Source organism: Pygoscelis adeliae, unplaced genomic scaffold, assembly GCF_000699105.1.
Source record: "Pygoscelis adeliae isolate BGI_AS28 unplaced genomic scaffold, ASM69910v1 Scaffold41, whole genome shotgun sequence".
In the NCBI taxonomy this organism is placed as follows: Eukaryota; Metazoa; Chordata; class Aves; order Sphenisciformes; family Spheniscidae; genus Pygoscelis; species Pygoscelis adeliae.
In genome coordinates this window covers 4,251,271-4,265,158 of record NW_008824373.1, presented here as the reverse complement: position 1 = coordinate 4,265,158, position 13,888 = coordinate 4,251,271, and the positions used below count along the sequence as shown (strand labels likewise).

At 36.9% G+C, this 13,888-nt stretch overlaps 1 protein-coding gene across 2 annotated transcripts in view; it reads left to right on the top strand.

The window, feature by feature from the left end:
- FBXL4 (F-box and leucine-rich repeat protein 4) overlaps positions 1-13,888 on the top strand; it is a 62,968-nt gene that overhangs the window by 16,671 nt on the left and 32,409 nt on the right. For both annotated transcript variants that reach the window (XM_009320145.1, XM_009320143.1), the window contains exon 4: positions 4,722-4,966. In XM_009320145.1, coding sequence (XP_009318420.1) covers positions 4,722-4,966 — 245 coding nt within the window. The remainder of the gene's footprint in view (positions 1-4,721; positions 4,967-13,888) is intronic.

The window sequence follows — 13,888 nt, the reverse complement described above, 5'->3', positions numbered from 1 at the left end:
AAAAAGTTAAAAGCCTTTGAGAAAGGTGAGGTATACCTGCCACAGCATAGCTGTTATGCAGTTTGAGACTCACCAAGATGTGCCAGGTACCAAGAACCTACCTTTTGTTCTCCAGAGAGGGGAGCCGGGAGAAATCCTGCATGCTGACGTCCAAAATATATATTTTTTGTATAAATTTTGATAAAAAAAGATACAAATGACATCTTTGTCATTCCTTGAAGCCAATTTTTCCTAAAGCTGCCTACAAGATTTATGAGCTGTTCATGTCTACTGGGGAAGTGAATTTAACTGCTAAATGTGGATTTGGCACCTATGTTCCAGGAAAACGGGTCTTGAATGTTAGATCTGCATCCCTTAAATGATACTTAGATAGAAGAGTCGGAGCAGGAGAGTTTTTAAGTGTCATACACTTTTTTTCCATCAACAGTAAACTTCTTATATCTTTCCAGAACAAATATTTGTAGGCTTTCAGATAATCAGCAAGATTTTACGCCTCTCTTTGGAAGGAGAAACTCATGAGGGTCTTAAAAGCTGTCTTAACAGCTAATAACCATGTGGCACAAGATTCCCTTCAGTTAATGGCCAATATACTGCCAGTTGCTGTAGCAGACTAGGCTCTGAGCAATGGCACATAGAGAAGATCTCTCCAGCCTTAGTCCTTCTGGAGTCTCGATTATTTGATTGTGCAGTCTTTCAGTAAGATCCTTTTCTGTGCTTTGAATCAAGAAGGGGCTTAAAACCTTTACAGCCTTTCATTGCTGAGAGGATCAGAGCCTTTAGCCTGGTGATGTAAAGCCCACTCTACCAAAGCATGTTATGTGAGTAGAATAAAGAAAAGAGAGACTTAAATGGTTGTTTTTTGTGAAACAGTTGCAAGATCCACTTTTCATGTGTTCAGGTGCGCTATTAAATGTGTATGCATTTGCTGGTGCAAGCTATAGGATGGTGGAACTAGGGGCTGTGTTTTCTTAAACTATGTTGAGGTATGTCAAAAGCCCTAGAATACCATCTTCTTCCTGCCTTCTCCCTTTGCCTTTTTGTGGACATATCCTTTGTCCTTTATCTGAGCATGTCTTAGTATCAATTCTAATTAATTAGTCTAAGCTGTGTCAGCTCTAGCTGCAGAATGAAAAAATTGTAAGTCATTCATTTGTGTGTTTCTGAATGAGTGGCTTGCATAGGCCAATATATTTTCATATTGGAGGGGTTCACGTTGAAGAACTGAAAGAGGGTATTTATAGAAAGTGCAGATATTCTAGGTTTGACCAACATCCAAGCATTATTTTCTGACCAAATAGTTCTGCATTATTGTGCTGTAGCCACAGAAATAATTTTATTGGGTACAAATGGTTATTGCTTTCTGTTTTATTGCTTTGTTTTAAGCAAAAAAGCTTAAAAAAGCTGGAGAAACTTTTGGGTAGGTAAGTACTGTTAGGAGCTACACCATTGGTAAAGTTTTACCCCACGTATTGAAAAGTGTGATGGAGATCCTGTCTGAGCTTATAAGCGAACTTTGATGCAGTGGGTAAGATGTCTGGTTTTTTAAGATGCATATATTTTGAAGTATAAATTAAAAAATTTAACATATATGTAAGACGCTGCAATCGGAGACTGTGATGATGGTAAAACACACACAGATCAAGTGTGAATCAGGATCTTTTTTGTGCTCAAACGGCACACAATGAATTTGTGTACTGTTTGTTGAATTGTTGCGGAGACTTATGATTTGGAAATCTCCAGTTTTTGGAGGTTTTCACTGTAGTGGGTGTTGATCTCGCCACATCTCTAAAGCTAGCATGTACCATGTTTGCCCTGGAAATGGGAGAGAAAGTACTTTTGTACTTTTGGTCCATCATAGCCTAAAAAGGTGATGAGGTATAAATTATATTTTGTTTTCTTCTTTGTATTCCTTTGTATTGTTTTTTCCAATAATCTTTGGTTTTACTGATGGATTTATAAGGAAGTGTGAAACAATAATGATTGCCATAATTTTTCATAAATGCAGAGTAAAAACAGTTGTTTGCGAGAAACCGTGTTACGAAATTAGTTTTCAAAGCAGATACTCAATTCTGCAGTATTCTTGGAATCACCATGAACACAGCGTAGCACAATACAGCACATCATATCACATACTCATTATGGTATCAAATTGTACTTTATGCTAGGATACACATAAATAAAAAGCGGATTTCTGACAGACTCCAGACTAACGGTGATTAATGGTTATTAGCCTGTAGGCTTGGAACCTGTTATCAACTTTAATCAAAAGCCAGAAAAAAAGTACATTATATCTTAATGTCATAGCAGTGACATTTCATTATATTTTTTCATTCTAGATATTATGAAGTTGCATAATTTCAGTAAAAAATAAAGAAAGATTATTGTTTTCTGATTAAGACGTTCATGTGATAAGAGATTTCATCTCAGGTGTGGAAAGATTGCAGCATCCTGTATGTTATGAAATACTCATTGAAGTCATCAGTTAGTGTAAAGGGACATTGGTGAGGCATTTATAGTTTCATTCACCATTATCTTTACTGCTCAGAAGTCACAAAATATTTTTTTTCCATTGAACAAAATTTGTGTTACTTTGTTTTTATCAGACATTATTATGCCACATTAATCGTAGAAATAAATTTAGCTAACTGTGCAGCCTTTGTTTGAGCTCTCTTCTCTAGAAAACTTACTAAATAAGCATGGGAAAAATCTGAGGGAAAAGACATTCATGAAATAGATATTTAGGTGGCTTACAGAGTGTGAAATAGCTGAAAGATTGCAAAATGGTTTGAAGCTGTCTTTCAGAATATTGAAAATTATTTGAAGTGAATTGATGGGCTTAGAAAAATAGGTATACGTTTAGGTATCTGCTATTAGAATGACAAACAAAACTGTGCTAAGCAGCTTTTAAGCTGAAGTATGGGTCTGAGCCAAACAAAAGTCAAGGTATTAACTTGGGATTATATCTATGTTAGCTCCTAGTTAGTTTGCTCTCTCTCAGATACCAAAATGCCAACAAACTAAATGTCAGTTAGGAGCAATCTTTGTTGATTATAATATATTAACTGGAGTTGTTACATATATTTTATGTATCTATTGCTGTCACATTGAAATGTCTGCGCAGATCCTCTGCATCAAGCTGAGGTGAGAGTTGCAGGCACCTGCAGAGACAAAAAGCCTGGGCTGTTTTTAGGGGGAAGGAGGAGCGAGGGGAGAAATCAAACTTGAGAGAAACTGGAGTATATGCAAACACTGTATTTTGGCATTGGAGTTGAAGTTAAATTTTTTGAAGAGTCGTAGATTGTGTTTGAAATCCAAACACTAAATCTGGAGCTGAGTAGGAAGTAACATTTTTCATTTTGCAGGAAGTTGGATTGTTTTCTTATTTCTTCTCTTCCAAAAACGAAGGGGGGAGGAGGGGAGGCGGAAGCTAGCTGCATAAACTGGTACGTTGGAAGTACAATCTGTTTGGATCTCGCGAAAAGCTTCATTTTCATTTTATGTCAAGCATTTTATTCTCATTTTTGGCGGTTTTGTTTTATGAATCCTTGTAAGACATTAAAATGAAACATTATGGTATTTTGAAATGGCCACAGGACTCTCTTCAGTTTAAGCTGGTTTGTGGGTTATTTTGTTTTTTATTATAATTTACACTGATTCATTTCAGCGAGTTATTGTTTTCCACTCTGCTTGAAAAGTCTTAGTCAATTTTAGTTACATAACTTGAATGCAGGTAATTATAGCTGTTAAAGAGAGCCCTGGTAAACTAAACATTAATTTTTAGATTTCAGTTTTCAAGTGCATTTTCTCTCAGTTTCTAAGATAAAGGAGATTGTTTTTGTTGAGCGTTTTTGTTACTTCCTAAAGTGAGTATTTATGTGTCTGTGTGTCTTGATCTTCCTTTAGAAAGGAAAACGGAGCATGATAGGAGACGGGATATTTCTTAATTTCTGAGTGTGAGATAAGTCATTACAAAAACACGTATAGTGGTGCTAGTTAGAAGGGCTGGTGATTATTCTGAAGCTGAGATGATTCAATCTGATAAAGGTAAAAAGGAGTTTTGCCTTGCAGATTTGACTCTGGCATAGAACAAAAATGCTCTCAAAGTATTACAGCAGGGAAGAGATTACTTTGTAAAAGAAGATCTGAATATGTTGAATTTTTTACCTAGTTGCATAGTCCAGCATGGATGGGAGAGGATATAAGGTAGAAGACAAACCACCGATTTTTAAAGCAGGCAGCAGAGGAGTAAATCTGAAATGAGTTCAAGGTGTGGGGAAACCGGGACATGGTATGTTTTTTCCATGTACTCTGCAAATATGCTACCATCTTAAAAACCAAATCCAGAGAAGAAAGAGGATGCCAATTCAGTGTTCTGATCAACGGCAGAGCAGACATTGTGAAGGGAAATATGTAAACATAGTGTTTACATATATATCACTGTTTAAATTAGCATGGGTAAAGAAACTTCTAATTTGAAAGCTTCCTGTCACTTTCATATGCTGATCTGCTTTTTCCTTTCTTGTTTAATATGTTGTCAAATGGAGAAGGCAGTGCAGTCCTATTTAATAGTTAATCAATGATTTATTCGAGAAGTTACTTTTAAGTAAAAGGATTTACTTTTCTTTGAAGTTAGAACATCTTTTCTTATTCCTTTGCAGTTTTCCCTTAACATTTCAAGTGCTATATGACCATCTGTGACTTTTTTTCTGTTTTTAATATAGCTCATCCAGTTGATTTTGAGTCACCTTACAGTACCAGACCTGTGTAGACTAGCGCAAACTTGTAAGCTACTGTATCAACATTGCTGTGATCCTCTACAGTACATTCATCTCAGTTTACAACCTTACTGGGCAAGGATTAATGACACATCTCTGGAATACCTACAGTCTCGCTGCACTCTCATCCAGTGGCTGAATTTATCTTGGACTGGAAACAGGGGAGCCATCTCTGTTTCTGGATTTAGCAGGTCAGTGCTAAATGTACAGAAGTATGTAAAAGTATGACAAGCTCTGTTTGCAGAGCTGCTGCACGGTAGTTAGTCACTAAGTATTTGAAACCTTATTAAAAGACAAGAAATGTCTTTGATTTACTATAAAGGGTGTGATTGTTATGATGTAGAAAAAAATAACTGAAAAAGAGCTGAAACAGTAAGAGAGAGGAGATATAGCAGCAAAAGTCCGTTTCAATATGTCGAGTCTGCATGTGCCAAATTGCCTGTGACTGAAAGGCTTCTTCCATGGGGAGCAGTGTTTTGCTTTCTCCTGGGCTTCTAAAAGACTCCACTAGAACCAAGCTGTCAAAAGTCTGTCTCATGAAGAAAATGTTTGCGGTTGTTCTTTGTACAGATGAGTCATCAGTAGGACTGTATAAGAAAGGCTGCAGTAATAAACTGATTACAGTGCATGCTTACAAGGTATGGGCCCTAAGTAATCACTGGAGTGCAATGTAAATGCAAATATTTTCATAAAAATGATTTAAAACATTAGCCCTGTTGGGAAACAGGGGGTTTGCATGTGCATCTTCCACTGAGCTGAAAATATGACTGTGCTGTAGGTCATTAAAACAGCAAATTTGCAGGGATTCTTCTCTGTATAACAGCCATGTTCTCTGCTTTCTTAACATATCATTTCTTGCTTCTTTGCTCGTTTGCATTAGTTAAACAGCATCTATCAATGCATTTCATTTAAGCAAAAATTGCTGCTTCAACTAAGAGGTAATCAGCAGTGGCAGGTGAAAGCAGAGCTTGACTGATAAGAAACAGAAATGTTTAATATATCTAAAAAAAAATTGTCTTAACTCTCATTTGTTTTCCAAATAAAAAGGTTAAATCAAGTATTCAAACATTTTCTTTCCTTTGGTGCCTGGGTGCCTTCCCTGGGGAAGTAAAATAATTTGAAGGAATACTTTGTGAAGATGAGAATGTCGCTTCCTTTTTTCCTGACCTTCCAGTACAATCCAAGAGCCCTATGCTCTTTTGTGCTTGTTGGTAGAAAAAGGAGACAGATGTCAGCTAGTTGCTGAATGGGGTACAAACATTACTCCTAAATTTGGATTTCATATTAGACACGTTATGCAGAGGATAATTATGCAAGCTTAAATTGAGAATTCAACTCTGAAATGATGAAGTGCTTGCTTTCTGATGCTTAACTATTGAATCTGTCTTTTGAAAACTTAAAGTGTGTGCATCTTCATGGCAATTTATTTTAATTTTCTTTTTTTTTTTTTTTAAATGCAGTACTGCTAAAAATTTTTGTAGTCTTGAAAGCAATGAATGTCCAAATTCAGAGAATTATAAACTTTGCAGTTCTGGCATTTCTGACTTCCAGTTAGTTGAAAATGGCTTTATTGCTAATGACTTTTTTTTTTTACTTCAGTGCTGAACTAATAGCCACACTTACATGTAGTCAGCATTTCTAAAATAATAAATATTCGTTGTTTGACTATTAATAATAATCTGTGAATAAACATGGTCAATTTATAGTCATTACGGGTGATATTTATTTGTAACAACGGGGAAAAGTTGTTCTTGGACATTGATACAATCTTGAAGTTATACTTTTTCCTAGAAATACAGATTTCTTGGAAGAGATACATGCAGTCTGGGAATGGCAGTTCACTCATAAGTTTTTGAAACAAAGTTGTGAACTAAATAATTTTCAGGTGTGACTTCTGATCAGAATTTTTACTTCTGAATCAAAAGTTCTCCACCATAACTAGGTCTGGTTTTGAAGGTTTTCTTTTTCCTAATACAGAAATAATTTTGCAACTCTTTGTTCTGTAGAAGTGTCTTTTCTAGTAGAATTTCCAAACACAAATTTTCCTTTTGACAGTCTTCATCAGCAGGTTTGTCAAATTTGCTGGCCTCCAGGAAAGGAAAATTTGCTGCTTATATGCTGTGGAAGTATCTAGTAATACAGGAGACTTATTAGAACAACACTTGCTTTTCAAAAGCATTAACGTAACTTTCTTCAAAAAAGTAGCATCCTGGTAAGAGATATTGCTCCTCAAAGGAGAAATCTGTCAAGTAATGTTTTCGTTTTATTGCCCTGGCTGTCATTAAACCACCACCATGTGGATATTGCAGCATCCAGGACATGTAGTCATGAACCCCCACAATTTTTCCTTTTTGACTTCTAGATGTTCCTCACCTAGCCTGACTCTTGGGAGATACTATGCAGAACAGAGTTTCCAAAGAATGGAGGTACTTTGACTTCTCTAGGAATTCCTATTTCACACTTAAATTTTCTTTCCAGTTTACTCTTCAGAATAAGAGTCTCGCAGAGGAGGTTGTCAGTTGGCTGGGGAGAGTGCATTGCTGCTTTTATCAGTTACCTGCTGATGTGAACTGTTACTAAAAACTTAATCAAATTTTCAGACTGTAGTTGTCCTTTGCAGAAATTAAATACTTACATATTTCTGTCTGTCTCTATATGTAACAGCAGAAGACATGTACCACTACATTTATTAGTGTAAAGTCTTCTCTTGCTGCCTACTGCATGAATGTTTCTGAATCAGTTTGTTTTTTCTTTATCCTGCTCTCTTTGGCTCCCTCTCTGGTCTTGGTATTCTCTTTTTCTTTCTGCAATGGAAATTTTTAAATGAGGCAATGAGGTGTTCCTATAGAATACCAAGCTGCATCTTTTATTTTGGATTTAATTGGTGAAAAAGTCTTCTTCTAACTTGAGGTTAAGTTCAAACGAGTGTAAATTGCTTATTCCAATACTTCAAGTTTATAAATTTTGTGATAAGTTGCTGCATAAGCGACCATGAATGGCTGTCAAGCCAGCTAGTTGGAGGTGTAGAGTTGTAACAATTTGAAGGACTCCATTTATGCTGTTCTTCTAACTTGAGGTTAAGTTCAAACGAGTGTAAATTGCTTATTCCAATACTTCAAGTTTATAAATTTTGTGATAAGTTGCTGCATAAGCGACCATGAATGGCTGTCAAGCCAGCTAGTTGGAGGTGTAGAGAATTCTGCCTAGAGTTGTAACAATTTGAAGGACTCCGTTTATGCTGTTTTTAAAAGGCCAACCTATATTTGTCAATTCCAGGAGAAAAAACATTATTTGCTAAATGAAATTTGTAAATAACTTCACAAACACTACGAATTGCTGCAGTATAGAAACAAAATGCTAAAACCAAAATACTGTATCCTCATAGATAACAGCATTTCACTTTTACAGGGCCTGTTTTTTATTTTGTTTTCTTTATTTTTGCACTTTTCTCAGCATTTGGTGTTACAGTTGGCACTGTTGAATTCAAAACTGATAGAGTTAGGTTCATTCTTACAGCTATACAGTTTAGGTTATGATTTCTGCAAGTCAGAGCATGTTTAAATGCTACTCTTGCTCAAATTTCATTTTGGCAAATATCTTCCAGAAATGTTTTTATTTGTTTCTTACGACGATCTTAAGTGGCTTGTGTAAATTTGTGTGTTGCTTTAAAAGGCTCATGTAGACATGATTGTAAGAAATAATTGAAAATATATATATTTTCTTGCAAAAAATGTATTGAAGTAGAAAATTTTTAAAAAGAGTAATTTTAAGAAATGTGACTGAAGCAAATACTGTGTTATCATGAGAAAATAGAACGCTTCAGGCATATGAACATCCTGAGGCAAAGCTGAAGGTATTTTAACTTATTGATAACATCTACTCCTTAGGGCAAAAAATGACTATCATAAAGTTTTCATTTTGGCACATAATATAAATTAACTAAACTTTATCATCTAGATTGAACTAAAAGTATACGGAAAAGTGAAAGACACATTAAATGAGTATCTGAGCAGTCTCAAGTGTCTGGAATGCAAGTGATGGGGATAAACAAAGATGTCACCTCAAGCATTGCGTAAGCAGCACTGCATTTCTCTTGGCGTTAGAGGTATGGTGAATTTCTTCATGCCAGGGGAATATCAGTGTGAGAGGATAAGACCTATATAGAAAAAGTGAGGCAAGTTGACTGGAGGTATACTAAATATCGAGATGCTGAATAGATGCTCTGAGGTTTAAACAGCTCAAGGACGGTGACAGTTTAAAAATCGAGTTCTGCATGCAGATTTCTTTGTATCACTGATAATGTCATTAGATTGTTTAAACTCTTTTGCTTTAAATATCTGAGGTACTGGGATTTTTATTTACTTTAACATTTTATACTGTGAAAATGAATTAACAGTGTTTTATTTTCAGGTTAGTGATGCAGTGTTTGCATGTTGAGCACACCCAGGGATATTTCTTTAACAATTTTGTTGCTGTTAACATTTGAAGGCTTTAGTTGCTGTTTAATAGAGGTGTATTTTGACAATGTTTAACTTGGTGAGGCCTTGCTATGAACCAAACTAGCAGGAAGGTCAGCGAAATTACTGAAACATGCATCAAATACTCAGTCACAGAAAATAGGAATAATGTGTGACTTGGCAGGGATTCTCAATTTAAAAATCACATCTGTCTCTTTTTTTAATTTCCACAGTTTTTAGTAAAACTTAGGGTTGCTGTAACTGAGATTAAGTAATAATGTTTGTTTTGCATGTTTAATAGTTTAGTTTAATCTGTGTTGAGAAAAGCACAGATCAGGTACTTAATGGCCTCCTTACTTGCATGCAATGTTTTAAGATTTGCTGACAAAAAAAAAATTAATACATGCTAGAGTAGAAAAATAACGTTGTAACAATTAGAATGTCTTGGAGGGTGACTTCATTTTAAAAACAAAATTATGTTTCTCAGTCTCACTCTCACGCATGCATACTCAGATGCACCAAGTCAACTGGTATGTGTCCAAACCACTTTGTCCAGCGTGTCATCTCGCCATTCTGTGCTACCTCCGTCCTTTGTCTCCTCATCTGCATCTCCTGAGAAACTGCACATACATATGCTCAAGGATCTTGATGACCTGCTTATCTAACTTCCACTAACACAAACAGCTCTACCAGCCCTTGCGTTGCCATTTGTTCTTTCTTGTGCTTCTACACCTGTGTGTACCTATTCGTTCTCCAGTCATACCAATCTTAACACTTCTATTACAATTATCTGTACTACATGCTGCTGCTGTTGTGTAACACAGCAGTCCTGAAAGGAAAAATGTCATTGTGAGTATAAAAATATCGGGATGTGACTTTAAGAAATATGTTAAAATATAATTCCACAAGCCAAATGTCATTGTTTTAAATTACATAGGTAAATTTGTCATAGTTCCTTTAAGTCCTCAGATCTCTTCTGTAAGGCTGGTGTAGCATGTTATGATCCAGAGTCAATTAGGAACTTGGAATGTTTTATATTAACTGCAGTATCGGTGCAGAGACCATGATCCCAGAAGTTGGCGTCTGCTGATGAACAAAAGTATCAAAAGCCGCCGTGCAAATATGCAGTCACCACTAGAAAGGAAACTGGAGTGGAAGACAACTCACTGACTGAAAGGAGGAGGAATGTGCTTCAGTGTTTGGGGGGAGAAAATGGAAAAGTGCATGAAGTTTAAACTTGCATAGAACATCAGGGGTTGATTTTATTCAAATATGTAAACCTTCTGTGTAAAGTAAGTAAACTGCCTCCTTAATTATGAAGACTGCAGGGAAAACAGAAGATTTTAGAACAGTAGACAATAGAAGCTGTCAGGGATACAGGAATGGTACCTCTGGTATGGCCTTGGATTAAATGCAAGGCTGTAACTGCAGGGCAGGTTGGGATTATGAAGTCCTCTGCCAAGTCTATGCAAATAATAATATTGATAGAACTACAGTAAGAAAGAGAAGACCTCAGGATCTTAGAAGTGAAATGAGGAAGAATAATATCCAAGTGGTTGGTTTGGGGTTTGGGGTTTTTTTTTGACGTTATTCTTGTCTGGTGGCAGGCTCTGGAAAGCAGGAGACCTGAGTAGCCAGAGGGAGTCTGTAATTGACTTGAAGCAAACTGCAGCGGTTGTTTTAATGAAGTACTGGTTCTAGGAGGGCGATACCAAGGAGGGCTAGGCAAATGGGGCAATGTTATTTCTGTCAAGTAATGGAGGTAACGTCCCTGATCTGGATGCAAGCGTAAGGTAACACTACAAGGGGAAGTGCTAAAGAAAAAAAAAATCTATCCAACCCTATGTTGTTCATAAATGGAAGTTGCTTTCCCCCCGACCCCGGACACCAAATTCAGTGGGTTATATGTCAATGACTACAAAATGAGTACCTAAGATTTTCATTGAAAACAGATTTGGTAAAATCAGCATGATTGAAACCTGTTGGGATAATTGCACTAAAGGAATATAAAACTAGGTAGCTACTTGTGTTTAGGAAGGATGAGTAGATGAGAGAGAACTGGACTATGATCCCTGCTTGTTGTAGAGTTTTCAGTAAGTTTGAACCATGGGATGTCAAGTAAGTGAGGATCATTATGCTAACCATGAAGTATAAGTTTTGGATCAAGTGCAATTCCATTAGAAACCATTGGGGCAAATGTGATGTGTTCAGTACCCTCATAAGCATATGTCTAAAGGTATTCTGAGGATTTTGTTTGGGAGGTCTTATGCAGCCAGTTCTGACGTGTACCTTCATATTTTAATTTTGGATTTTCTTTGGCTCATCGGATATGCTTATGATACAGATGTGAATTACAAGATTGGAAGTTCTTAATAGACTAAGTGACCCCATGATCATGATGGGTTTAACATTAGCATGAGCAAATCGTGTCCTAACTGCTAATAGATATATTTGATGTTTCAGAAGGATTTCACTATGACTAACTTACTTCCCAAAAGCTGAAGCTGAAGGGGGGGAAAATGAGCAGAAGTTCTTGAAAGCAGGCAGAAGGTAATGGAAAGTGAGATTCCTTTTTTTATTAAAAAACAAAATTAAACAAACCCAAACCAAATGAAAAACAACCAACTCCCCCCCCCCAAAAAAAAAAAAAACCAACCCCAACCCAACAACCAAAAAACCCACTGAAATACTACAGTCTAGAATGAGGATGAACTTAGAGGGAAAGGCCCAATCCAGTGTCTAGCAAAAGAAATGTACATGTTCACATTATTCTAGGTTGTTTAGTCAGTCATGTTTCATAACAAACATGAAGGGATGAAGGGAAATCACCTCAGAAATTGTGTGTATAAAATATTGATAATAAAACTAAAGGGATGGATGACTGTGCAGAAAGGAGGAGAGACTAAAAACAGGAACCAGACAGTCCTCAGTGATTAAAGGAGAGGTATTGAAGAAATGTTGATTTGGGTAAAAAGTGCTTTTTTTTGGGTTTTTTGTTTTCAGATGAGCTAAGTCAGAGCCAGGCACCCAGTGTCTGTTAAGTCTCAGAAGTATGAAGGCAATGCCACATTTGTTCTGAAAGCATGAGAACCCGTGTTCTACGTTGCCATATGGCTTTGGAGATCCACATAGAAAGACATTAGCAAAAACCTCTGTCCTGAGCAGCCTGTTAAGTGCAAAGACTGGGGTGCCTTGATCATTCAGAGAACTCTGCAGTTCTGCCTAATGTTCTCTGCCCTGTGGTGGTTGGTGACTTCTCCAAATTCCTCCTCCTGTTTCTGTTCGTCTCTTTACTTCATGCCTGTCAGCTCATTCCTGTACCCTGCTGCATGTCCCTTATCCCCCTTGCCTTTCTGTTTAATGTCTCCTACATAACCTTTTCCAAAAAGGCAGCAAAGCCATGAAGTGCAATACTCGTTGCTATTGCTGTGTTTGCTCTGCCTGTGTGTTTCAAGTGTAATGAATTGAAATAAAACGTTATGAGGATAATAACTCCTCAAGCTGGTGAGCCTGGAGTTCTTCTCCAAGTCTCTAGGGGGTTAAATGAGTGTTTCCTTGACCTGGTAATGTTAACTTTTAATAGTCCTAGACAGAGAAAAGAGTTGATCTGGACCAACATTTATAATAGCCAAGCCCTGTTAAATTATATGGCAGTTAACCTAACATCCATTATTGTAATGGAGTAATTCATAAAATATTTATCCGTTAGCAAATTAAAAGCTAGAGGTATAATAAGTGACGATTGACAAGGTTTTGTGGAAAATATCACTATTCAAACAAACCTGGTAATTTGTTGATGAAAGAAGCTGTGTGAATGTATTGTTAAAGCACGCATTAAATAGAGGAATTGGCTAATTGGTAATCAGCAATGAATCCATATGTCTCTACTCTGATTTCCAGGGGATTTCCATCCTGCGTTTCTCCATGGCGGTGTTGAACTCTATTGCTAGCCTAAAATAGCAGCCTGATGTTTAAAAACCTGATGTTAATTGTTGTGGATTGTGTCATTTCGGCTGTGACACTCCCATAAGAAGGCTTTTACCGGTCTAGGTGAATTCACTGTATCCAGTATGAAAACAGCAAATAAGTGCTTGGTGTTTGATAAACTCTGATTTTACAAGCTAAAATAGATTCTAAAGAGAGACTATGGAGTTAGACAAGAATAGTGGAAGAGTAGATTTGAAGGCCGTACTTAGCAGAACCCCTGTGGCTCTGGGGCTTACGTCTCCCCCTTCATGTCTCAGACCCTCTCTTTGTTTCTGTTTGCATAGGCTCATAGAAATGTTGGACGTTAGGGACCTCTGAAGGTCGTTGACTCCAAGCTCCCACTTGAAGTGCCAGTGTCCCCAGTACTAGATCAGGTCAGTCAAGGTTTCAGGTGACTCTTGAAAACCTCCAGGGATGGAGATGCCACCCTGGAATCTCCTCTCCATATTGCATAGGAGCTGCGTAATCAAACTAAGGCCACGTAATGTGCAAGATGAAAGGAATAAGGAAAGGTGATGATGAATGGCAAGTATGACTTGAGTGAGTAATGAAAAAATAAGGAAAGGAGAAGGTTTGGAAACTTGGATCTTGAAAGACAGACTTCAAGTCCTGTGCTACTCTTGGTGTCATTGAGGAATGCCTCCCTGAATGTGTCTGCTTTTAAGACCA